The 25,921-nt window shown below is 34.8% G+C and overlaps 1 protein-coding gene across 4 annotated transcripts in view; it reads left to right on the forward strand.

Annotated features, from left to right (window-relative positions):
* KIF18A (kinesin family member 18A) overlaps positions 1 to 25,921 on the forward strand; it is a 97,913-nt gene that overhangs the window by 30,710 nt on the left and 41,282 nt on the right. For all 4 annotated transcript variants that reach the window (XM_032283682.1, XM_032283681.1, XM_032283680.1 and 1 more), the window contains 3 exons: positions 7,512 to 7,674; positions 15,505 to 15,669; positions 23,819 to 23,940. In XM_032283682.1, the coding sequence (XP_032139573.1) occupies positions 7,512 to 7,674; positions 15,505 to 15,669; positions 23,819 to 23,940 (450 nt within the window). The remainder of the gene's footprint in view (positions 1 to 7,511; positions 7,675 to 15,504; positions 15,670 to 23,818; positions 23,941 to 25,921) is intronic.

A 25,921-nucleotide genomic window follows, 5' to 3' on the forward strand; every position in this document is an offset into this window, starting at 1 on the left:
AGTACTATTTTGAATAGGAGTGGTGAGAGAGGTCATCCTTGTCTAGTGCCAGATTTCAAAGGGAATGCTTCCAGTTTTTGCCCATTCAATATGATATTGGCTGTGGGTTTGTCATAAATAGCTTTTATTATTTTGAGATACATTCCATCGATACCTAGTTAATTGAGAGTTTTTTTTAGCATAAAGATCTGTGAATTTTGTTGAAGTCCTTCTCTGCATCTGTTGATATAATCATGTGGTTTTTGTCTTTGGCTCTGTTTATGTGGTGAATTACATTTATAGACTTGTGTATGTTGAACCAGCCTTGCATCCCCGGGATGAAGCCTACTTGATCATGATCGATGAGGTTTTTTATGTGATGTTGCAATCGGTTTGCCAGTATTTTACTGAAGATTTTTGCATGAATGATCATCCTGGATATTGGCCTAAAGTTTTCTTTTTTTGTTGAGTCTCTGCCGGGTTTTGGTATCAGGATGATGTTAGTCTCATAAAACGATTTGGGAAGGATTCCCTCTTTTTGGATTGTTTGGAATAGTTTCAGAAGGAGTGGTACCAGCTCCTCTTTGTCTATGTCTAGTAGAATTTGGCTGTGAACCCATCTGGACCTGGGCTTTTTTTGGTGGTTAGGCTATTAATTGCTGCCTCAACTTCAGCCCTTGTTATTGGTCTATTCAGGGTTTCGACTTCTTCCTGGTTTAGGCTTGGGATAGGTGCAAATGTCCAGGAATTTATCCATTTCTTCCAGGTTTGCTGGTTTATGTGCATAGAGTTGTTTGTAGTAATCTCTGTTGGTAGTTTCTATTTCTGTGTAATAGGTGGTGATACCCCCTTTATCATTTTTTATTGCATCCATTTGATTCCTCTCTGTTTTCTTTTTCATTAATCTGGTTAGCGGTCTATCCATTTTGTAGATCTTTTCAAAAATCCAGCTCCTGGATTTATTGATTTTTTTAAAAGGGCTTTTTGTGTCTCTATCTCCTTCAGCTCTGCTCTGGTCTTAGTTGTTTCTTGTCTTCTGCTAGCCTTTGAGTTTTTTTGATCTTGCTCCTCTAGGTCTTTAAATTTTGATGATAGGGTATGGATTATAGATCTTTCCTTGCTTCTCATGTGGGCATTTATTGCTATAAATTTCCCTCTAGACAGTGCTTTAAGTGTGTCCCAGAGATTCTGGTACGTTGTATATTCATTCTCATTGGTTTCAAAGATCTTTATTTCTGCCTTAATTTCATCGTTTATCCAGTCAGCATTCAAGAGCCAGTTGTTCAGTTTCCATGAAGTTGTGCAGTTCTTTGTTAGTTTCTTAATTGTGAATTCTAATTTGATTGCAGTGTTGTCTGAGAGACTGTTTGTTATGATTTCCATTCTTTTGCATTTGTTGAGGAGTGATTTAGTTCCAATTTTGTGGTCAGTTTTAGAGTAGATGTGATGTGGTGCTGAGAAGAATGTATATTCCGTGGATTTGGGGTGGAGAATTCTTTAAATGTCTATTAGGTTTGCTTGGTCCAAATCTGAGTTCAAGTCCTGGAAATCCTTGTTAATATTCTGTCTTGTTGATCTGTCGAATATTGACAGTGGAGTGTTAAAGTCTCCCACTATTACTGTGTGGGAGTCTAAGTCTCTTTATAAGTTGTTAAGAACTTGCTTTATGTATCTGGGTGCTCCTGTATTGGGTGTGTATGTATTTAGGATTGTTAGCTCTTCTTGTTGCATTGATCCTTTTACCATTATGTAATCTCCTTCTTTGCCTCTTTCGATCTTTGTTGGTTTAAAGTCTATTTTTTTTTTTTTATCAGAGACTAGGATTGCAACTCCTGCTTTTTTTTTTTTTTTTTGCTCTCCTTTTGCTTGGTAAATCTTCCTCCATCCCTTTATTTTGAGCCTATGTGTATTCTTGCACATGAGATTGGTTTCCTGATACGGCACACAGATGGATTTTGACTTTTTGTCCAATTTGCCAGTCTGTGTCTTTTGATTGGGGCATTTACCCCATTTATCTTTAAGGTTAATATTGTTACGTGTGAATTTGATCCTACCATTTTGATGCTTGCTGCTTGTTTTGCCCATTAGTTGACGCAGTTTCTTCATTGTGTCAACGCTCTTTGCCATTTGGTACTTTTTTGCAGTGGCTGGTACTGGTTGTTCCTTTCTATGTTTAGTGCTTATTTCAGGAGCTCTTGTAAGGCAGGCCTGGTGGTGATGAAATCTCTCAGCAATTCCTTGTTTGTAAAGGATTTTATTTCTCCTTCACTTCTGAAGCTTAGTTAGTCTGGATATGAAATTCTAGGTTGAAAGTTCTTTTCTTCAAGGATGTTGAATATTGGCCTCTCAGTCTCTTCTGGCTTGTAGGGTTTCTGCTGAGAGATCCACTGTGAGTCTGATGGGCTTCCCTTTGTGTGTGACCCAACCTTTCTTTCTGGCTGTTCATAGCATTTTTTCCTTCATTTCAACCCTGATGGATCTGACGATTATATGCCTTGGGGTTGCTCTTCATGAGGAATATCTTTGGTGTTCTCCATATTTCCTAAACTTGAATGTTGGCCTGCCTTGCTAGCTTGGGAAAGTTTTCCTGGAAAATGTCCTGAAGACTATTTTCTAGCTTAGACTCATTCTCTCTGTCACATTCGGGTACACTTATCAAATGTAGATTAGGTCTTTTCACACAATCCCATATTTCTTGGAGGCTTTGTTCATTTATTTTCACTCCTTTTCTCTAATCTTGCCTTCTCATTTTATTTCATTGAGTTGATCTTCAATCTCTGATATCCCTTCTTCTGCTTGATTGATTTGGCTATTGAAACTTGTGTATGCTTCATGAAGTTCTCGTGTTGTGTTTTTCAGCTCATTCAGGTCATTTATATTCTTCTCTAAGCTGTTTATTCTTGTTAGCATTTCGTCAAACCTTTTTTCAAGGTCTTAGTTTCTTTTTATTGGCTTAGAATATGTTCTTTCTGCTCAGAGAAGTTTGTTATTACCCACCTTCTGAAGCCTGTTTCTGTCAATTCATCAGACTGATTCTCCATACAGCATTTTCCCTTCCTGGTGAGGTGTTGTGATCTCTTGGAGGAGGAGAGGCATTCTTGTTTTGGGTGTTTTCATCCTTTTTGCACTGGTCTCTTTCCATCTTTGTGGATTTATCTACCTGTGGTCTTTGTAGTTGGTGACTTTTGTATGGGGTCTCTGAGTGGACGTCCTTTTTGTTGATGTTGAATTTCTTTATGTTTTTTAGTTTTCCTTCTAACAGTCAGGGCCCTCTGCTGCAGGTCCACTCCAGACCCTGCTTGCCTGGGGAGCACCTGCGGTGGCTGCAGAACAGTAAGGTTTGCTGCTGGTTTCTTCTTCTTTACCTTCGTCCCAGAAGGATACCCATCAGATGTCAGCCTGAGCTCTCCTTTATGTGGTATCTCTTTGGATATAAGGGGGTCAGGGAGCTGCTTGAGGTGACAGTCTGTCCCTTATAGGAGCTCAAGTGCTGAGCTGGGAGCTCCATTGTTCCATTCAGAGCTGCTGGGCAGGTATGTTTAAGGCTGCTGCAGCGGAACTCATAACTACCTTTTTTCCCAGGTGCTCTGTCCTTGGGAAGGTGGGGCTTTATTTATAAGTTTTTGCTGTGCTTCTGCCTTTTTTCAGAGATGCCCTGCCCAGCAAGGAGGTAGCATAGTCACAGTCTGCCAGCAGAGCCATTGCTGAGCTGCCGTGGGCTCCGCCCAGCTGCTGTATGAAATTCCCTGTGGTTTTGTTCACAGAGGTATAGTTAGAACTGCCTCAGTAATGGCAGTCTGCCTCGGTAATGGCGGACTGCCTCAGTAGTGATGGACTGCCTCGGTAATGGCAGACACCCTTCCCCCAACACAGCTGGACTGTCCAGGGTCCAGCTGCGCTTGCTGCAAAACTCTCAATCCAGACCGTTTCAGATTACTGGTCTTTGTGGGGATGGGAGCCTCCAAGCCAGATCATCTGGCTCCCTGTTTCAGCCCCATTTTTTTTCAGATAAATGAGCAGCTCTGTATCCCAGGCATTCCAGGCGCCAGTTGAAACGGCCACCCAGATTTGTGTGTTTCTTTGCGGAAGCCTGCTGCACCAGCTTTAACAGCTGTGCTGGAAACTCATGGCACTTTTCAGCCTGGGAATCTCCTGGTCTGTGGGCAGTAAAAACTCATTTGGAAATGCAGTGATCACTCACCCTCTGTGTTGTTCTCGCTGGGAACTGCACTCCAGAGTTGTTCCTATTTGGCCATCTTGGATCTGCCCTTCTGATACAAAATTTTGATAGGTTCCTTCTAAGCTTCTTAGTAAATTTTTAAAAAGAAAGCAGTTAATAATATAGTATGCAAAAGTACTTTTTCCTCAAGCAGATAAGACAGTTGTCTAAATTGGCCCATTGAGACACTGGATCAAGATGTTAATCTTGAGTACCTCTAGAAAGACAGTAAGGAATTGCTATATTAAACAAGTTTGGAAATTACTCCTTAAGGAATCCAGGCTTTGAGAAAACGTGTAGTAAAGGAATCTGTTCAAGTCTGATTAAAGTTGAGTAAAGTTAAACTTATTTGACATTCTTTGGAGCCAATTATCTGTTATCAGTATGAGAAACCAACTACACCTTAAACCTGTGGTTATTCACACTGTTTGGAGCTCTAGAATTTGTAAAAAGTATCTCAGTATCTATAAGGAAAACAAGATTATAGTCAAAAGTGACTTTCACACCTGATTCAGCTGTAACTTTTTAAAATTGCATTTGTGTGTTGAAGTTTTACATAAAATATTCCTAACTTGTAAAAAAAATAATAATTTGTTCTGCCTTAATTGACCCCACATGCTAAGAAAATACTTGTAGTTTATTTATATATAGTATAGTTTTTAATTATTTTTAGAGCCATATTAATTTCATCTTACCAATACAACTCTTTCAGATAGTGTTAAGGCAGGTATTGTTTTCTCACTTTCAGATAAAGGCAAGAATCCGTCACATCTTTCATGTCTTAATTCTTGTTTTACCACATTATGCTACTTTGCAAACATTGTAAGAAGTAATAACAAGAAATATTTCTATCAACCTCAGTCAATCAGTTTTCATATAGCTTAAGGTTGACCTCTAATTATAATGCAAGAGCTCTTTTTATGTTGGAGATTTTCTAGTATGTTTAAGTTATTTTCTGTTAATTTCCCTAACAATTTATTTTAAGATAAAATTGTTATAGTGTATTAGTCTTCTGATGCTTTTTTATTATTTCTTATCCATTTTACAGTATTATTGAAGAAATAAGTAAAAATGATTTCTGGTTTTCCATCTCATCAAAGAAAACTTTTAAGTCTGATATGGTATTATTAGTTGTTATTATTTCATTTTGTTAGTTAAACATGGGAGTGGTCCTCATGTAACCAGATAAGTATTGGAATTCACCAGCTTCTCAAATTTGGAGTAATTGATTCCATAGAATTCCTCAGTAGTACTTAACCAAGTCTACTATACCAATTAAAACCTTATAGATTAGTAAACATTTCTTGAGTTGATGGCTTTAAGTCATTGAGCCTTTCTTTCTGGTAAGGCCCTCCTTTCAGGAGGGAAGGGCCTGAGCTGTGAAATAAGCATGTATTTGGATGTTTTTTATATTTCAACCTGACTTTTGACCAACAATAAAAACTTTGATTTTAATTCTGGCCATGTGTTAAATAACTTACTTGTCTTTATGAAGAAGGTAATGATAAAATTATGTACTCAATAACCTTTGTCATTTTCCCTAAAAATAACTGTCTTTTGAAATAAATGTGTGAAATATCTTTTATTGTATCAATCATATTGTTACATGGTACTTTTTCAATGCCATGAATTTTCATGGTGTCTTTTGTTATAAAAAACTTAAATAACATTTTTATGAAGTTTAAATAGACAAAAGGAAGAATCTACAGCATTTTCTGTCTATCAAAGCTATTTGGAAAGATAATTCTCAAAAGGAAATCATAAAAAAAAAAATTGTTCTTTTATAAAGAGTAGATATATATACAATTTTACTTATGACTATGCCAAGAAAATTGTGGAGTTTAATACTCATAATGTATTACCTAAAAATATTGGTACAGATATTGAATGTTTGCTTAGAACTCTTTCAGTTTTAAAATGATAGGGTTTTTTTGTTGTTGTTAATCTGCTCTCTAGAAACCTTCGATAACAATTCCCTTCCTTCCATCCTAATCAGTGAACACCAACAACTAAAATAAGTCTAGATCACAAAATTGACAAATATTTAACTTTGTCCTTGAATAAAAAGTTATAGAAAAACTAAGAAATTATCTTTAGATATAATCTAAAGATAACATCAATTCATTTACTGGCATTACTGTTGGTGTAATATAATACAATGAAATAACAATGTCTGTACATATTTCCTATGAAATATTTATCAGCTTGACAAAACTGCAGTAAAGTCAGTGTTTTGCGGCTTATATTCATTCCCAATAGAGTTTCATTAAGAACTGCTGACGTAAATTGGCATTACTGCCAATCCTTATAAGTATATCTAAAATTCTGGCCAGTTTAGAACATTTATTTTTAAATGTATATACTTTCTTTTACTTTATTTTAAATTCTTCACAGTTAATTTTTTTTAGGTTTTTGCTTGATATGAATGTTTATACTGTTACTGTAGCTTGGAGTTGTAAAAGCACAAATATGTTTTTAAAAAATTAAAATATTGGTGTGACCAGTGTTCTACTGACCCAAGAGGATGCAGGATTGTAGCATCCAGCTAGAGTTTTCATAAAATTTAATCAGTTTGAAGTCTGTGGGCATTTGGAAATCTGAATCAAAATCAACTTTGATATTCTAGACGTATATTGCCCTTAAGAGGAAACACACTGCAAACAGCTTTTCTAGGTTTACCACATTATAAACTTGGATGTTTTGAGTCCTAGCAGTGTCAGCTGATTCTTAGCCAGGCTGTAGGGGGTAGCTAACCGTATGGTCTGTTTTCACTATAACAAATTCTGAAGCTAAAAACTGGCTCTGTCACTTTCCCTAGGGGGCCATGGAGGCACCATATGATTATGCCTCCTACTGCTTATTCCTTCACAGTGAGCCAACACCAAAACAACACATAATGCTGTGTTGCTAATAGGGCTTTTTGAATTCGGATTGTGCATGCCTGGATTATCATCCTTTTCCAACAAACAAAAATTATTTTGTTTTTGCTAAGCAATTGGATTATGTATAGGTGTAAGCATAGACAAAACACAGTATGTTAGCAATACCAACACCTTATGATACCCATATCTTTCAGTAACATGATTTTCCTTGGGTGAGAAAAAGAAAAACCTAATGTAGTAGAAGTAAAGTTAATAACTTTTTCTGAACATTTTTTATAATAGGATACAGTCATTTTTACCTGTTTGCTGTTTATCATTGAGTGTAGTTTTGTGAATTACATATATTCCTTTGTTTATGCATTTCCTTTAAATAAACTTTGTATGGCTTATTATAATTTTAGTGAGATTCTATCATGTTTTAATTTTGGTAGGTTTCAAGAAATCCTCAACTGCTTGTTCCAGAATCGAGAAGAAATTAGACAAGAATATCTGAAGCTGGAAATGTTACTTAAAGAAAATGAACTTAAATCATTCTACCAACAACAGTGCCATAAACAAATAGAAATGATGTGTTCTGAAGATAAAGTAGAAAAGGTAATTAGCAATTATAAATTTTAAAAAGTGTAAAAACATAGGAGCTTCCTTTTTTTTTTTTTTTTTTTTTTTTTTTCAGACGGAGTCTCACTCTGTTGCCCAGGCTGGAGTGTGACCTCAGCTCACTGCAACCTCTGCCTCCCAGATTCAAGCAATTCTCCTGCCTCAGCATCCCAAGTAGCTGGAATTACAGGCGTGCAATTTAGTAGAGGGGTTTCACCATCTCTACTAAATGTTTTGTATTTTTAGTACAGGTGGGGTTTCGCCATGTTGGCCAGGCTGGTCTCGAACTCCTGACCTCAGGTGATCCACACTCGGCCTCCCAAAGTGCTGGGATTACAGGCATGAGCCACTGTGCCAGTCCTGGTGGTGGTGGAAGGTGAGGTGGAGGTGTGTCTAACTCTAGAAATTTGATAGTCAAGGCTACTTACCCATTCTCCACAAACATCTGGAAATGTTGGAGGAAATATAGCAAGCATTTTTTTAAATGCATAGTTAAGTGTTCAAGAAAGATTTTTTTTTTTCCTGAAACAGAGTTTTGCTCTCTCTCCCATTCTGTAGTGCAGGGGCACTATCATGGCTCACTGCAACCTCCACCTCCAGGGTTCAAGCAATTCCCCTGCCTCAGCCTCTGGAGAGTAGCTGAGAGTACAGGCATACGCCACTACCCCGGCTAATTTTGTATTTTTAGTAAAGACAAGGTTTCTGGGCTGGGCGCAGTGGCTCACGTCTATAATCCCAGCACTTTGGGAGGCCGAGGTGGGTGGATCACTAGGTCAAGAGATGGAGACCATCCTGGTCAACACGGTGAAGGTGGAAGTTGCAATGAGCCAAGATTGCGCCTTTGCACTCCAGCCTGGATAATAAGAGAGAAACTCCGTCTGAAAAAAAAAAAAAAGAAAGAAAAGAAAAAAAGACGAGGTTTCTCCTTGTTGGTCAGGTTTGTCTCAAACTCCTGACCTCAAGTGATCCGCCCGCCTCAGCTTCCCAAAGTGCAGGGATTACAGGCGTGAGCCACCGCATCTGGCCTTCAAGAAAGAAATTTTAATTCCCTAATGTCAGTAACAAAAAGAAAACAAACAAAAACAACAGAATCTCATGTACAACTGTTGTTTTTCTGGGCATTTTATGGAACTTTTAATATGAAGTTTACCCACTCAGGGACAGCCAGTTACTAAAGGTAGAGCAATAGAAGCAGTCTATCCAGATGCAGGCAGTAGCTTACAACTTAGACCAACAGATTTTTGTTGTCAGAAAATTTTATCACTGAAATTGTTAGATGTGTGAGTGCAGGGGCCTAATTAAAAGCACACCAAACAGTCAGTTGACTTTTTTTTTTTAAATATGGTAGTATACTGCCTTCTCCCCACCATACACAGACTCCTCCCACTATTCTACCTTTGATGTACATCACTACTTAGGGAAGAGACCCAAAGGAGACAGTGAGTTAGAAATGAGAGCTCCTATATAAAGCCTGAAATTTCAGAGATCTATATCCTTTATACTAGGGGTACACCAGGGAAAAAAAAATCTTGCCAACCATCACAGTTGGCAAGGATGGTTGCTTTTCTTATCCCAAGTGACCATGGTTGGGGTAAGAAAAAGAAAGTCATTTGAACACTACCATTACAGGCGTGCTTTTTACAATGATTGAGGTTTAAATTATTATAACTCATGTATTTTGTCTAGAAAACCCCTAAAGTTGGTAAATTAATATGCACAATGTTATCAAACTAATGATACCACTAGAAAACCTGGCAGAAGCTATAGAAAAATCAGCCTCTTAGGAGCAATAGATTCTCAACTCTAGCCACTAATGAACTCACCATCCAAAATTATAGGACACTACAAAAAAAGACATCCAAATATGAGGTAAAAAACACCTGAAAGTTCCAGAAATTAAAGATTTATTCATTAAAATTAAAAACTCACTTTATTGATACAATACCAGAAAATGTTAAAGCACTTTACATATATCAACTTTTCTAATTCTCAGAAAACCCCATGAAATGTTTAGTAATATTATCCTAATAATCATAATGAGGAAACCAAAACACAAGTCATTTTGTCCAAGGTGACACAGCTCATAGGTGCTGAGTTCTGATTTGTTCTGTTGCATGCTGATTCTAGAGCCTGTGCTCTTATGTCTATGCTTTTTTACATGAACTGGGAGACAGATTTTAGAAAATTATACCAAATGAGGATAAAGATAACACATGTGGACAAGATGGTGTTATATGAAGGATTACAACATGTAACAAGAAGAAAAGTCATACATTCATCTAATAGACATCTCAGAAGGAAATATTTAGTGATAAAGAAATATGTAAAAATTTATGGTTGAGAATTAGCTAGAACTAATAAGATGTAAATTCAAAAAGCATGAGCTCTAAGCAGTATAAAATGTATACCTAAACATATGAAACTACAGAGCACCAAAGATCAGAAAAATAAATATTTTGAAAATAGTGACAATTATTCTCCCCAGTTTTGATATTAATTGATTAATTTGTATTTTTATGTAATTTAATTACATAGACATATGATATTTATATACTACTTATTAATTAAAAAGCTTTATCTTATAAATAACTACCTAGTCCTCTCAAACTACCACCCCAAACATGTTTTCTTTTTTTCCTACTTTCACAGAAGTAACCATTACATAGAAAAATTTTGAATTTCTTAATGTCCAGAAGCTGTCAAATTTTAAAAAATGCTTTTCAAAACTAACACTTTAGTTTTCTGGTAACCTATGAAATGGGAAAGATACACTATACTGGAAATTAATCATAAAGCATTCAGTAATGTATCATTGATACCAGTTTGTCAGTAGCTATTAAACTATATTATCAAAATTAGTAATATATTTATTGACTATGTGCTTTTTATGCCTTACTGAAATTCTCTTTTCAATTTTGTTTTTTGAGATGCATTTAAGATGTTCCTCACATTCTTTTAAGGCAGAAAAGAAATTGAATTTATATCTTCGAATTTATATCTTGCTGCTATATTTGTACTTTCACTTTCATGAACTTCAAATTGTTGCCAGTATTCTCTGATAAATGTAATGATTTCCAAATAACAATATATCATTGGATTAATTTATCAGTTTGTTGTCATGAACCCTTTTCATATGGTTGCTAAATAGATTTCTGAAATAGTATCATGTTATATATTTTATCAAATTTTTACGATATTTTTCTTTTTATTATTTTTTATGTGTATTTTATTTTATTTTTGGAGATGAAGTCTCACTCCATGGCTGACACAATCCTCCTACCACTTAAGACTCCCAAGTAGCTGAGACTACAGGTGTACACCACCATGCCCAGTTTATTTCAGCTATCAGTACTTCTTATATTACATAGTAATCTTCAGTGTGTAATAATTCTCAGTTTTGTGTAGATGTCCTTTAAATAAGTGTCAATTATTTGAATGTGCAATTATCTGATTTACTTTTTGACAAAAGGCAAGAAATGTAGTCATAAGAAACTGATACTGACTTCACATCTCAACTGTTAATGAAACTCTTATTGAACACTTGTTCATCTGTAAAACCTTGTGCTTGACACAATGGAGGTAAAGAAAAGTGTTTGCCCTTTAATTATTTACATGCTAGTTGAAGCAATAAAAATAATAAAAATGACAAGGTACTATATGATTGTCATGTAAATAGTAATAATAAAAACAGCTGATATTATTGAATACTATTTGCCAGACATTTTTCAAAGTTCTTTGCATGGATTAATTCATTTAATATTTATAACAAACTTATTGAGATAGATCTAATATTATCATTTGTTAGGAATGGAGGCACTGAGAACTCAAGTAGGTTGTCTGGAGTTACTTACTCATTCATGTGGCTGAACCAATATTAAACCACACCTTTGTGGTTTCAGAGCCTGCTTAATCACTCTGCTATACTCTAAGTACTATAAATGCTATAGCTATTAAGAAAAAAAAACAGTGACTTCTTACTGTGTTTTTAAGAAAACTTTCTGGTGGAAAGATGAGATTTGTACTGGGCCTTGCATATGAATACCAATGGGAGAGAAACAAATAGGACCAGTATATTGTAGATTAGGTATCAGTTTGACCAGAGCAGGTCACATTTGTTGGACAGTATGTATAGAAGTGCATAACTATACTCAAAACTTACTGCCAATTTCTACTTCCTTACCCACTGCAAATTCCACTGATCCGTGGCCATACCTTCTTTTGAAATCCGAAAATAGAACCACAATGAATAGACTGGAGCTGGCACATGATGTTAGACATATTTGCCATATTAGGAATTATTAACAATAGACTGGAAAGATAAGATATTGGTACTACACATTGTGGAACTGTTGGTTGCTAGGAATGTAAAATCTATTTTTTTGGCCAAAATGCTGTCTTTCAAGCAAGGGAGTGGCATTACCAGAACTTAGAGTTCTATTTTTTAAGCATTCAAATATTATTATTTAGTATAATTAATGAGCTTGGACTATGTATCCAAACTAATTTAGATAATTGCTCTTTTACTCTCTTAATTCCTTCATTGAATTTTGAATGTGGTTATTTAGAAAGATTAAGACATAGAGTAACAGGATGGGTTTGACTGGTTTTATTTTCGGTTTTTTGGTTTTTCTTTCATCTTTATTCTTCTGTGTAGTAGCCTAGACTTTTTTCAACCAAAGTGCCTTTCCTGATCTCTTACTTGTGGTCATTTTGATCCTCAGGTTTCCAATTATTTTAGCTATTCTTATGAGACTAGATAAGTAGTGGAGTTATAAGCTCCTAAGTTATTGTTGATAGTTAAGCCACTGAAAAACATAGTAAGATATCTAGAGGTTGATTTGTTTTTACACAGAAGTGTCAAACTGTAGTCTGAGTAAACTGCTTTTCTAAGGCAAAGAATTTTATATGTTTTGGATTCTCTCCAAAAGAGGTTTGTTATCAGAAGTGCTGAAAGAATCTCATAACATTGATTCAGCTATAAATAGTTCTGGAGTATGGACTTTGAAATTACTAATAAAAGGAAGCTCCTGGGTAATTTTATGGCCCCATAAAAATAATCTGTAAAATTATTTTTAATGTAAAAATACGAGTTTACCATATTAGCAATTATTATACACAAAGCAGTAGTAAAACCTAAAATTGTAGATATGTTTGTTCTCTTGTACGAGTTTTGTGGTGTGCAGGGGATTTTGTTAATGAAATATGTAAAGCTCTTTTAAAACTTAATGGGAAACATTTCACTCTAATGTCAGGGTTTAACATGCATATTTTAGAATGTATTCCCAAACACTTACTTGCCATTTTAGAACAGTGGTTCGGTAGTAGTACCCTGATGGAAAATGTCCCCTGAGAACCATCATAGAGGATACATTTGATGGACATTAGAAGTAAAAAGTCATAAACAGACTTTTTGAGGTTTCTGCTTAGGATTTTCTGATATTAGATATTGCTGCCATCAGACCCATATGCCCTGGTTTCTAAGAGTCCCTACCATTGTAAATACTAAAGCAAAATAAAGATGATTTAATTAACTGCCTACTTTCAGATAGGTGTAATATTTTTGTCTTCATTTTTCAGATAAAGTGATTAAAGACCCACTAAGATCAGTTTGCCTAAATTTTTACATCTGCTGAATAGCAGAAAAATGTCAGTAGGTCACATCACCCACCTTCTGTTATAGCAGCAGCTCTGAACTTCAAGTTTCAGGACCCCTTTCCATTTTTAAAAATTATTTAGGACTTCAAAGAGCTTTTGTTTATATGTATTCCCTCTACCGATATTGCTATATTAGAAATTAAAACTGAGATTTACAAAAATATATTTATGTATTCATTTTAAAATAATTGACAAATAATATTAAATAACATGATAATAATTAAAATAATTTTTAAAAATTATGTGTGATAAATTTATTTTCTCAAACAAAAATAGTGAAAATAGAAGAGTGGCATTGTTTTACATGTTTGCAAATTTCTTTAATGCCTGGCTTTTCATATCAGTTGTATTCTAATAACTGCTGGTTTGTTATTCTGTTGTAATGTTACACATCATTTAGCTTCTAGAAAACCATTAAAAATGATTTTAATGGCTTTAACCTTGTGAATTCTCTGAAAGGATCTTAGGAATCCTTAGGAGTCCCTGTACCACACTAGGTAACCTTTGCATAATAGCATTCTTTTTTTTAGTTTTTTTGACAGAGTCTCACTTTGTTGCCCAGGCTAGAGTGCAGTAGCACAATCATGCAATCATGGTTCGCTGCACTGCAGCCTCAAACATCCCGGACTCAAGTGATGCCCCCACATCAGCCCTACCACCCCACCAAGTAGTTAGGACTACAGGCACATGCCACCACACCTGCCTAAATTGATTTTTTAATTTTTGTGTGGAGACACGGTCTCTCTATGTTGTCCAGGGTGGTCTTGCACTTCTGGGCTCAAGCAATCCTCCCACCTCAGCTCCCAAAGTGCTAGAATTACTGCCATGAGCCACCATGCCCAGCCTGCATTATAGCATTCTGTCACAGTTCTCTCCCTAGTGCTGTGGTCAATTTGATGGGTTACGTTTTGTTTTGTTTTCTCTGCTTGACTATCCAGGTTTTTGTTTCTTTGAGAGGCTTATTTAGTTTTCGTTATTGTCTTACCTTGACAAAGAGAGATTCTGATATTATAATTAACCAGAGAAGCCTTAAAAAAGAGTTAGAAACCTTGGTGAGAATGACTGTGCCTGTCAACTATTTTTCCCTGATCTATGACTCTAGCCTGAAATGGAATCTGCTTCTCTCTGACTCTTGCCTTTCCCTTGAAGGGAAGGGAAGTAAAATTTTATGAATATCTAGGATTTAGTTGTGACTTCGAGGTAGCCACCTGTGCCTGACCTTAAATCATTTATAAGCTCATATCCTCTATCCAAATGAAGATAATCATATTTTTCTTTTATATGCCGAAGTCTCAATAGTATAGCTTTTGTAAAAGTTAAGAAATATTTATCTCCTAAAGAGGGTGAGTTCTTCAACCAAATTCAAATCTAGTTTCTGTTCCTTTTTTTTCATTTCCTGCTCCCAGAACCAGCTGCAAGTGCTTATTCTAACCTTTTGGGATCCATTGGTTCAGATCTACCCATCCTATCTGATAATTATTGACTTTAGTATCTATGGGCAAATACCCCTAGAGAGGTCAAGATGTTCTAGCTCATGGTTTTCATAATAGTGTGCAAGACCCTTAGGGTAAGAAATCAAAGATTAGTTTTAATCACAATTTATGCCTAGGTAAAACACCAGAAATATTTAGAATATTCATTATGGGTCCTGAACTAACCTACAGGCAAGATCAGATACTGATAAGCACTCTGATATAAGCTCTTTTTCCTTTCATTTATATTAGCCAATTTGAGGCCTTATAGGCAAACACAGAGCAATACAACACTTTATTTCTTCACATCAAAGACAAAAGCAGGATATGTATCTGCTTTGATTTTGAGTAGGGAAATCATGGAATGTATCTGACCTTGTATGAACTTTTCAGACGAAACATACTGCAGGGGCTGTACTTTAATGACAAAAAAAAAGTTATAGTCTTTGATTTGGTCAGTGTATGTCTTAAAGCCATAAACTCTCAACCTGTAATTTTATAAAAATGACTCACAACTCAATTTCCTATTTTCCTGCAAGCAGTAGTATTCTGAGATTTCAACAGGGAAATAGCTTTAAATACAAAAATATAGCCTAACAATTTACTACAATAGTTTTCGTAAGAAAATACCAGTTTACTAATATTACGTACATCAAATATTATAAAAATTAGATTAACTGTTAAATGAATCATGTTTCAGGCCACTGGAAAACGAGATCATAGACTTGCAATGTTGAAAACTCGTCGCTGCTACCTGGAGAAAAGGAGGGAGGAGGAATTGAAGCAATTTAATGAGAATACTAATTGGCTCCATCGTGTTGAAAAAGAAATGGGACACTTAGGTCCAAACGGTCATATTTCAAAGGTACAAATATCTCTGTGTGTTCAGATTTAAGTCATAAGAACTGAGCTCCTAAAATGTGTTCTTTCCTATTGAGTAAATATCTTTCATAAGACTATTATTGCCCATCTCTGAGATTTAATTTATTTTTAAACATTGTTATTTCTAAGTGATTGCATCCTTTTATATGGTAGCTTTTAAGTTAAACTAAATAATTCTATTTTAAACTGTACTTGAGAATTCATTAGATACGTAATTTGTTTGAAATCTTGCTATGTAATGCAAAAATAGTTTAAATAAGGTCAACATTTGTGTATTATGACTAAAGAAAGTTGATTTGAAAGGGGGTGTGTGTGTGTGTGTGTGTAACTGAAGATATTGCACCTTAGAATGGCAAAAAGTTTTATTTTTAAAGTGTAGTGATGGATAATGACAGCATCACATTAGAATTGTATACTGTTACAAGGTTACAGTAGTCTAACTTTAGTGCCTTAGCTAGTTTCGGCTGTCTTTTGTTCTCTTAACAATAAGTTTGGAAGTGTGCAGTTCATTCCTAATGCAGTATCTTTTATACGTCATTATTGTGCTTGTCATTTCATGATTGTAGTGTTACTATTTCATATCTAGTCTTAAGTTTACACACCTAAGCCAGAAGAAGAGGAAAGAAAGGAGGAGAGATGTCTATATCAGGAGACCAAAGATATTTCAAAAAATTCCTAACAGACTAATGTGTTGGCTAGAAATATGTCACAGGGCTATCTGTAGATAGAAGAGACTCTTAAAAGATGATCTCCCTTTTCTTTGCGTAATTACTCTGAACAATATTGGAGTGCTCTCTCTCTCTCTTTTTTTTTTTCATTTTTTTTTTCTTTTTTACTTTAAGTTCTGGGATGCATATGCAGAATGTGCAGGTTATGTTACATAGGTATACATGTGCCATGGTGGTTTGCTGCACCTATCAACCCATCATCTAGGTTTTAAGCCCCATACGCATTAGGTATTTGTCATAATGCTGTCCCTCCCCTTGCCTCCGACCCCTGACAGGCCCCAGTGTGTGATGTTCCTCTCCCTGTGTCCATGTGTTCTCATTGTTCAACTCCCACTTATGAGTGAGGACATTCAGTGTTTAGTTTTCTATTCCTGTGTTAGTTTGCTAAGAATGATGGCTTTCCAACTTCATCCATGTCCCTGCAAAGGACATGAACTCTCCTTTTTTATGGCTGCATAGTATTGCATGGTGTATATGTGCCACGTTTTCTTTTTTTTTTTTTTTTTTTTTTTTTTTTGAAAACATAAAAAATAATTTAATTTTTGAATTCTTTTTTTTTTTTTTTCCCCATTTATTTATTTTATTGCATTTTACATTTTGGGGTACATGTGAAGAACATGCAAAATTGTTGTATAGGAACACACGTGGCAGTGTGATTTGCTGCCTTCCTCCCCATCACCTACATCTGGCATTTCTCCCCTTGCTATCTCTCCCCAGCTTCCCACCCCCACCCTCCCTCCCCTATTTCCCCCCAACTGACCCCAGTGTGTAGTGCTCCCCTCCCTGTGTCCATGTGTTCTCATTGTTCAACACCCGCCTATGAGTGAGAACATGCGGTGTTTGATCTTCTGCTCTTCTGTCAGTTTGCTGAGAATGATGGTTTCCAGGTTCATCCATGTCCCTACAAAGGACCCAAACTCATCGTTTCTGATGGCTGCATAATATTCCATGGTGTATATGTGCCACATTTTCCCTATCCAGTCTATCGTCGATGGGCATTTGGGTTGGTTCCAGGTCTTTGCTATTGTAAACAGTGCTGCAATGAACATTCGTGTACACGTGTCCTTATAGTAGAACGATTTGTAATCCTTTGGATATATACCCAGTAATGGGATTGCTGGGTCAAATGGAATTTCTATTTCTAGGTCCTTGAGGAATCGCCACACTGTCTTCCACAATGGTTGCACTAATTTACACTCCCACCAACAGTGCAAAAGTGTTCCTATTTCTCCACATCCTCTCCAGCATCTGTTGTCTCCAGATTTTTTAATGATCGCCATTCTAACCGGCATGAGATGGTATCTCAGTGTAGTTTTGATTTGCATTTCTCTGATGACCAGTGATGATGAGCATTTTTTCATATGTTTGTTGGCCTCACGTATGTCTTCTTTTGAGAAGTGCCACGTTTTCTTTATCCAGTCTATCATTAATGGGCATTTGGGTTGGTTCCAAGTCTTTGCTATTGTAAATAGTGCTGCAGTAAACGTGTGTGCATTTGTCTTTATAGTAGAATGATTTATAATCCTTTAGGTATATACCCAGTAATGGGATTGGAGCTCCTAATAAGAAAGAAGAAGAAAGTGAATATAGGCTAAGCAACTAGGAGCAACTGCTATGAAGTAACTAATTTTCACCCAGATACTTAATACTTTAAAAGGAAACTTCTTTTCAGTCTTTTTCTAAAAGGTAGAATAGCTAAAGTCTCTACTTTGGTGATGCTCTTCTGAAATTCTGTAACTATGTATCAGATAATTGATATGGAAACTTCTAAAACCTTTGAATTCTTAGAAAGGCATCAGACAGAAAATACAGGTAAAAATAAATATAAAATATTTACCAACAAATGCCAGAGATCTTTAGTATTCAAATATACTAATTGTTTTTATATTTCAGAGAGATTAGTTAATGCCTTATGGCTAGGGAATGGATTCTCTGGTGGGCCAGCAATGGCCGTAAATGATTATTCTTTTGACATGAAAGCTCAGGCATGACTGGATAGAAAACACTAGCAGTAGTAGTTAATGATGGCACTTCAACGTAGTGAAAGGAGCAAGCAGCAGATATCCTGTTTCCTAAGAAGGAAGCCAAAGACAACAGTTCTTTAGTATGGAGCTTTTTTGAGCCAACAATTTATTCTAACCTCAGAATATTTTGATAATATTTTGATAAAAGCATACCAGCCAGTTAGTTAAGATTAGGACATTAAATATAGTATACAGCACATTCTAGTATATACTAGTGTATATATATATATGTGTATGTGTATATATGTGTATGTATATATATATTTGTATGTGTACCTATATGTACAGTATATATACTAGTATATACTATATATATTAGCATGTATATATATAATATATATGTGTGTATATATGATATGTGTGTATATATTATACACATATATACATACATATATATACTATATATTGCATACTAGTATATATATAGTATATACTAGTATATATACTATACATATATGTGTGTATATATATACACACACATACATATATATACACACACATATATACATATATACATACATATATATACACTATATCTATAATATATAGATATAGTATATATATACTATATGTTATCTATATATACTAGTATATACATATATATTCTAGTATATACTAGTACGATGTTTACATTCTTTTGCAGGGAATATTTTAAAGTGCCTTACAGACTAAGTTATATTATTGCAAAATGTGCTATATACTAGTATGCATATATGCATATACTATATGCATCTATATACTATATATATATATATATATAGTAGTATATATTGGTATATTCTGAGTAGGGATATAGTACTACTACTATGCATATATACCATATATGCATACTAGTATATAGCACATTTTGCAATAATATAACTTAGTCTGTAAGGCACTTTAAAATATTCCCTGCAAAAGAATGTAAACATCGTAAAGAGGATAGACTTTGAAGTTGGAGTGTTTGGTAATTTTGGTATTTACTACTTGTTTTGAATATCATCCAACTCTAACACTAATTATACGACTTTGGACAGTGCATTTAACATTAATGTCTTAATTTGTCATCTATAAATGTATTTAAGACATTATGAGCTTAAGTGGAGTGCTATATTCAAAGCCGAGCAACACTTAAAAGAAAATGAATGATAAATAATAGTTTAATAATTTTCTAAGCAACAATAAGAGAGACATCAATAGCCAAGCAAGTTGTACAAAGAATGAGAGTACACAGTTAACAACAGAGCTAACCCCATCATATAATACATTTTGAATTTCTCTTCCAGAATAGTGATACTGACCTTTTTGGAGGTCATAGATGCTTTTGAGAATCTGATCACAGCTATGTAGATTTTCTCCCAGATAGGAGATTGGGGAGGTCACATTCATACAATTTTGTGTTTTTCTAAGTCATTTGGGTTTTCTGAAGCCCTTCCATTGACACAAGATTAAGAATATCTACTTAAGAAGGAAAATATAGCACACTTTTTAAAAAATGTTATATCCGTCTTAAGATGATATAATGACTCAAAACAATAAGCAAAAAAAGACAAAATTCATTAATAAACTATAATATGGGTTGGCTAGAATCAGAGGAGGTAACTTCTGAAATTCCATATAAAGCCATAGAGGCTTATCATAGAATGCAGCAGTCTCTATTACAATACCTGTAGGAATACTGAAATGTGGTTATGTTGTTGGTAAAATTGTTTCAAAGAGAACAGCTGATAACCTTGACCAAATGAATGTTTCTCATTTAAAGCACAAGAGTTGATTCTCCTGGATTGGTAACAGGTGTGGAATGTTGACAGTACTTTTGGTTTATTCCACTTATTATTTAATTGTTTATTTGGAGACTGTTTTATCTAAAGCAGTCATATTCTCAAGATTATGATTTTCTAAACTACATAAAACTCTTAAGTCTTTGGTTAGTGTTAAACTTTGACCTTATTTAAAAATAACTACTGAAGGTTCTTCAATTTTTTTTTGTTACTTACGGCTATGATAGTCTCAGATTATTTAGCCCTTCTAGTGAGAAAAAGTTTTCTGAAAAAAGTCTGAAACAAATTTTGTGTGTAATAAAAATATAACATTTACCATCTTAACCATGTTTAGATATACGGTTCAGTGGCATTAAGTATATTCATTAAAAATTTTAAATATGTATGTGTATATAGTTTTAGATGATACTGCTAGAGTATTTTCACCTCCCAAGATCCTAACGTAATTTACATTATGCTTTTATTATATGTTTTTTCATGTAATCAACATTCTAACTGCAGAAGTACTTAAGAACTTATGAAGTATTAAGGAGGCAAAAAAGTCAACTGTAGAAATTTACTAGTTTACCTTTTCTATCCCACATTACTGTAAGCTTCCAATTTTAAAAATAGTATATTGTTTCTGATATCATTATTATTGCTATATTGTGTTTGCTTTTTTGTCTACTTAGTAGTGTTTATGAAGTTAATATTATCTGCATTATTTTCAATAAATTTAACCTTTTTCAGTATGGTCAAATCTAATTTTTTTTAGCAGTCTGTCTTCTAGAATTCTCTTATGAAGAACTTTTATATACCTGAATGTGAATCTAGTTATAAGCCATTATTTTTTACATCAGCAAATTGAGGCATAACTTGATAAAGGGACTTATCCAAGGTCACACAACTCTGGACAAAGACTCAGAACTTCTGACTTACAAATTGGTGCTGTTTTCTCTATAGTCTCCTTCCTTACTTACTCATTGATATTCTGAATCTATCCACTTCTGATTACGCCCCTCTACTACTATCCTAATTCAGACTCCTATACCTCATTGTTGGATTGCTTCATTTGGTCTTTCTGCTTTCATTCATGTTCTACTGCAATTCATTATCTCCACTGAAACCAAAGCAAGTTTTTAAAAGGTAAAACTGATTATATTGTTCTTTACTGCCTTCTTTCTAGAATGAATTCTCCGTTGTGATTTACTAGGCCTAGCATGGTCTGGCACCTGAATACTTCTTAGGGTTTATATATCCCCTTTCATTATACTCTATACTTTAGCCATTACTAACCTACTTGTAGTTCTCAAAATAAATCACGTTCTTCCAATCCGATTTAGTCATTAGTATGTCAAGAAAAGACTCAAATTATAAACTTGGTTTTTCAAAGTTAAAAGGCTAGCCAAAGACCCATTATTGACTAATATAATTATACAATCAAGTCTTGTCTCTTTAAAAGAATGACTCAAGAAGATAAAGGAATAAGATTATCAGAGAATATATATAAAGGAAGGATTTTTTTCAAGGAAAAAAGATGCAATATGTGGCAAACTTGTTCACACTATTATGATCATTCAGTTTTCTAACTATTAATAGGAAGAACTGAAGAGATCACCTGATCAAGCTCTTAAATTTTACTCTAGTAAACTGATCTCCATAAAGGGCATATATTTGGCTTATGGTGACATTTGTTTCAAGGCTAAGGCCATCTCTAAAATCACATAACTCTAGCCGTACCATCTTGACTCCGTAAAGATAATTTTTTTCTAAAACATTTACTATATTTCTTGAAGTATATTGAATTATATAAATAATTCCTAATTTTAATATATCCAGACAAATAGGATGGGTGACATGGTTCTCTGTCATAGTCTCAATAACTGGCTTTGGAAGTATTTTTTTAAAAGGAAAAAAAAAAAACTTTGACATTTTAGAAAATCATTGGTCAACTGCAGATTGGAAAGGAGTTTTATTAAAATTGATTTAATCTTAATATTCTTTAAAAGAATCTGAAGAATATTTTGCATTGTTTTCACTAGCTAAAGCTAAGATGGATTATAAGAATTGTCCCTAGGAGGAAGTTTCCAGACATAGCTCCCCTGCATATAGGGTTCCTGTCTTAGCCATTCAAAATGTCCAAAGAATTGCATTTTTTTTTTTATTTTATTGACTGAAATTGTTTCAATAAAGTTTCTGAGACTGTTACTAGGTTATCACCATTCATATTTTGTTGTAATCCCTTTGCTGATATTTTCTGTAGATAAGGTTAGTAGGCTTAAGGAAATACAAGCAACTTCAGGTGGTAGATTAGAGGACACCTGGCCCTGGGTAGTTGAGGTTTAGGAAAATGGAACCTACAAAACACATTTTCACACTTTTGCCTAAGATGAAGCTTATATCAAGAATGGGCGTCAAGTGTTGTCTCTTTAAAAGAAGAAAGATTCGAGAAGATAAAGAAGATTGTGAGAGGATGTGTATAAAGGATTTTTTTTTTTTTTTTTTTTTTTTGGAGACGGAGTCTCACTCTATCACCCAGGCTGGAGTGCAGTGGCATGATCTCGGCTCACTGCAACCTCTGCTGCCCGGGTTCAAGCAATTCTCCTTCCTCAGCTTCCCGAGTAGCTGGGATTACAGGCACCTGCCACCATGCCCGGCTAATTTTTGTATTTTTAGTAGAGACAGGGTTTCACCATCTTGGCCAGGCTGGTCTTGAATTTCAGACCTTGTGATCTACCCACCATGGCCTCTAAAGCGCTGGGATTATAGGTGTGAGCCACCATTCCCAGCCAGCATATTTTTCTTTTAAAGGAAAACAGTTGGAATACTTGGCAAACATATTTACACTATTATGATCATTTAATTTTCTAACTGGAAAGGACTGAAGAGATAATCTGAACCAGCTCTTAAATTTTAGTCAAGTAAACTGATCTCCATAAAGGCTGTATATTCAACTTATGGTAACATTTGTTTCAAGGCCTTAAAAGCCCATCTCTAAAATCACATGACTCATAGGCCAGCGCTCTAACCATATCATCCAACCAAAGATGATATCAACCATATCATCTTTTTTTCCTGCAAAAAAAGAAATTTTTATTGCACACAACTTCAGACTCTGTGCACTGGGGCTTTAACACTGAACTAACCTGACTCAGTTCCTGTCCTGGTGGTAAGCTATATGTTCTGGTATGAACAGAGAAACTATAAATAAATGAATATATCAATGCAATTGCTACTGATCAATGCAATCAATGCTATAACAATATTGAGGGGTAAAGAGTGTCCATCTAAATATAATGCTCAAGGAAAACCTTTCTAAGGAAATGACATTTAAGCAAAAACTGGTCATTTTTATGTATTTTTGCAACATTGTGAACAAATTGGATAGACCAAGAAGCTGTCACGACACTAAAATTTCTTCTGAATTCCTAATATTCAATTTCTGAGAAAACATGAAAACTCATCTTGCTTATAAATTATAGACCACCTACCCAGAACTCATTTTCAAATTGTTTCTAAACATTTAATATCTAAAAAGAATTAAAACTAATGGCAACAATATAAAATGAGTTTTATTAAAACTGATTTAATTTTAATATTCTTAGAGCAATCTGAAGTACATTTTGTATTATTTGCCCTAGGAACTCAAGAAAGATCTTCATTGTCACCATTTGCATCTCCAGAACAAAGATTTGAAAGCACAAATTAGACATATGATAGATCTAGCTTGTCTTCAGGAACAGCAACACAGGCAGACTGAGGCGTGAGTATATAGATTTACCTATTTTCCAGTTTTAACACTATATCTGAAGCACAGAACTTTAATTTTCTGTTGCCAGAAAGTTGATTTTATGTGTTACAGGATACATTATTTTTGTGTGTCTGCCTGAATCAGAAAACGTTAAGAGAGTTCTTTTCTTTCAATAAACTTTGTACTGTAGTGCTTTATGAATTTGTGTTTTTCTTTAATATGTTGTGTTGTTTTTACCTAATATATGCTATGTAATACAAAGTTGCCCTTTTTTTTTGAGTTTTGCTCTTGTTGCCCAGGCTGGAATGCAATGGCTCGATATTGGCTCACTGCAACCTCCGCCTCCCAGGTTCAAGCGATTCTCCTGCCTCAGCCTGCTGAGTAGCTGGGATTACAGGAATGTGCCACCACACCCGCCTAATTTTGTATTTTTAGTAGAGATGGGATTTCTCCATGTTGGTCAGGCTCATCTCAAACTCCCGACCTCAGGTGATCCGCCCACCTCGGCCTCCCAAAGTGCTTGGATTACAGGCATAAGCCACCGCGCCTGGCCACAAAATTTCATAAATACCTATACATTGAAAAGAAATCTGCCTTCTACCTCTGTCTTCTAGCCATCCATGTCTCCCCTTAGAAGCAATTGCTATTAACACCACTTGAATTTTTAAGTAGGCAATTGTTAATTATTCAGAATTCCAGAATGATTTTTTGCTGCCATTACAGTGAAGTTGCTAAATAACAGGTGTCCTGATTTGTATGTGATGCTATAACAGGTCTTTTATGTTCTCTCTTCTAGCTCAGTAGTTACATTAGTCATTTAGTTTTTATAATATAATTGTAAAAAAGAAAAGTATTGCTCAATCCTTTTTGGCACATTGGTTACATCATCAACTCCTTAGGTATCACTTTGATGCTCCATACAGATGGAAAACTTACTTCTCTAAGGGCTTTCTGCTGCTCTAAGAATCTGCTCAACTAACTGACAATTAATTATCTTGATTTAGAGGAAATCATATTAGTATAGCTTTTTTTAAAAAAGAAAAATGAAAACCTTTGGGAGATAATTTTATGTGGATAGAAGCTCAAACTCATCTCCTTAAAGTCTCTGTGTCTGTACCTAGAGTAGATACTGAATATTAATTTAGTAACACTCAAACCACTTAAAAGAGCTGAAGTCATCAAGAAACGTTAATTTATTTTAACCACACTACATTTGCTATATCAGACTCTAGATGAATACACTATCTAAAGGTAAACATTTACCTTTAAATGGGGGAAATAAGGCTAACTCAATGATTGAGAAAATTGGTGAACCAGAGCATCACAGAGGCAATGTGGCATAGAAGAAAGAGGATGACTTTTGGAATCAATCTTGAATTCTATGTTATATGAGCAATATAACCTTACGTTGATTATTTAGCTTTGCTAAGACGTAGTTTTCTTACATAAAAATAGATTATAATACATTTCATATAAAGGTTTTGAATAGATTATAATACATTTCGTTTAAAGGTTTTGAAAAGATTAAATAAACATGAAAATAAATAACATGATATAATTCCTGTGTTATAGGTCTCTAGGACCACTTTCAGTTTCAGTTATTCATTAGGAGGACTCACAAGATTTATCATATAGTTGTATTCTTAGCTGTGCTTTATTTCAGCAAGAGGATGCAAAGCAAAATTGCCAAAGAGAAAAGACATGGGACAAAAGTCTGCAGGAACCCAGATACAAGGTTTCAAGAGTCTTCTTCCAGTGGAATCACACAGAATGTGCACAATTCCTCCAGCAAAAAGTTGTGGCAGCACACGTGAAATGTTGTCTGCTTTGGAAGCTCTTTTGAGATCCATGTCCCAGGTTTTTATTAGGAGCCAGTTGCATAGGCACTTTCTGCCTAGGATGTACCAAAATTCCAGACTTTTCAAAAGAAAAGAAGGTGTTTTAGCATAAACCACATTTTTTGTGCAGTTTAAGCACAGTAAGCCACTCTTGT

The sequence above is a fragment of the Sapajus apella genome, unplaced genomic scaffold (assembly GCF_009761245.1).
Source record: "Sapajus apella isolate SASKATOON/1434 unplaced genomic scaffold, GSC_monkey_1.0 scaffold14, whole genome shotgun sequence".
Lineage (NCBI taxonomy): Eukaryota > Metazoa > Chordata > Mammalia > Primates > Cebidae > Sapajus > Sapajus apella.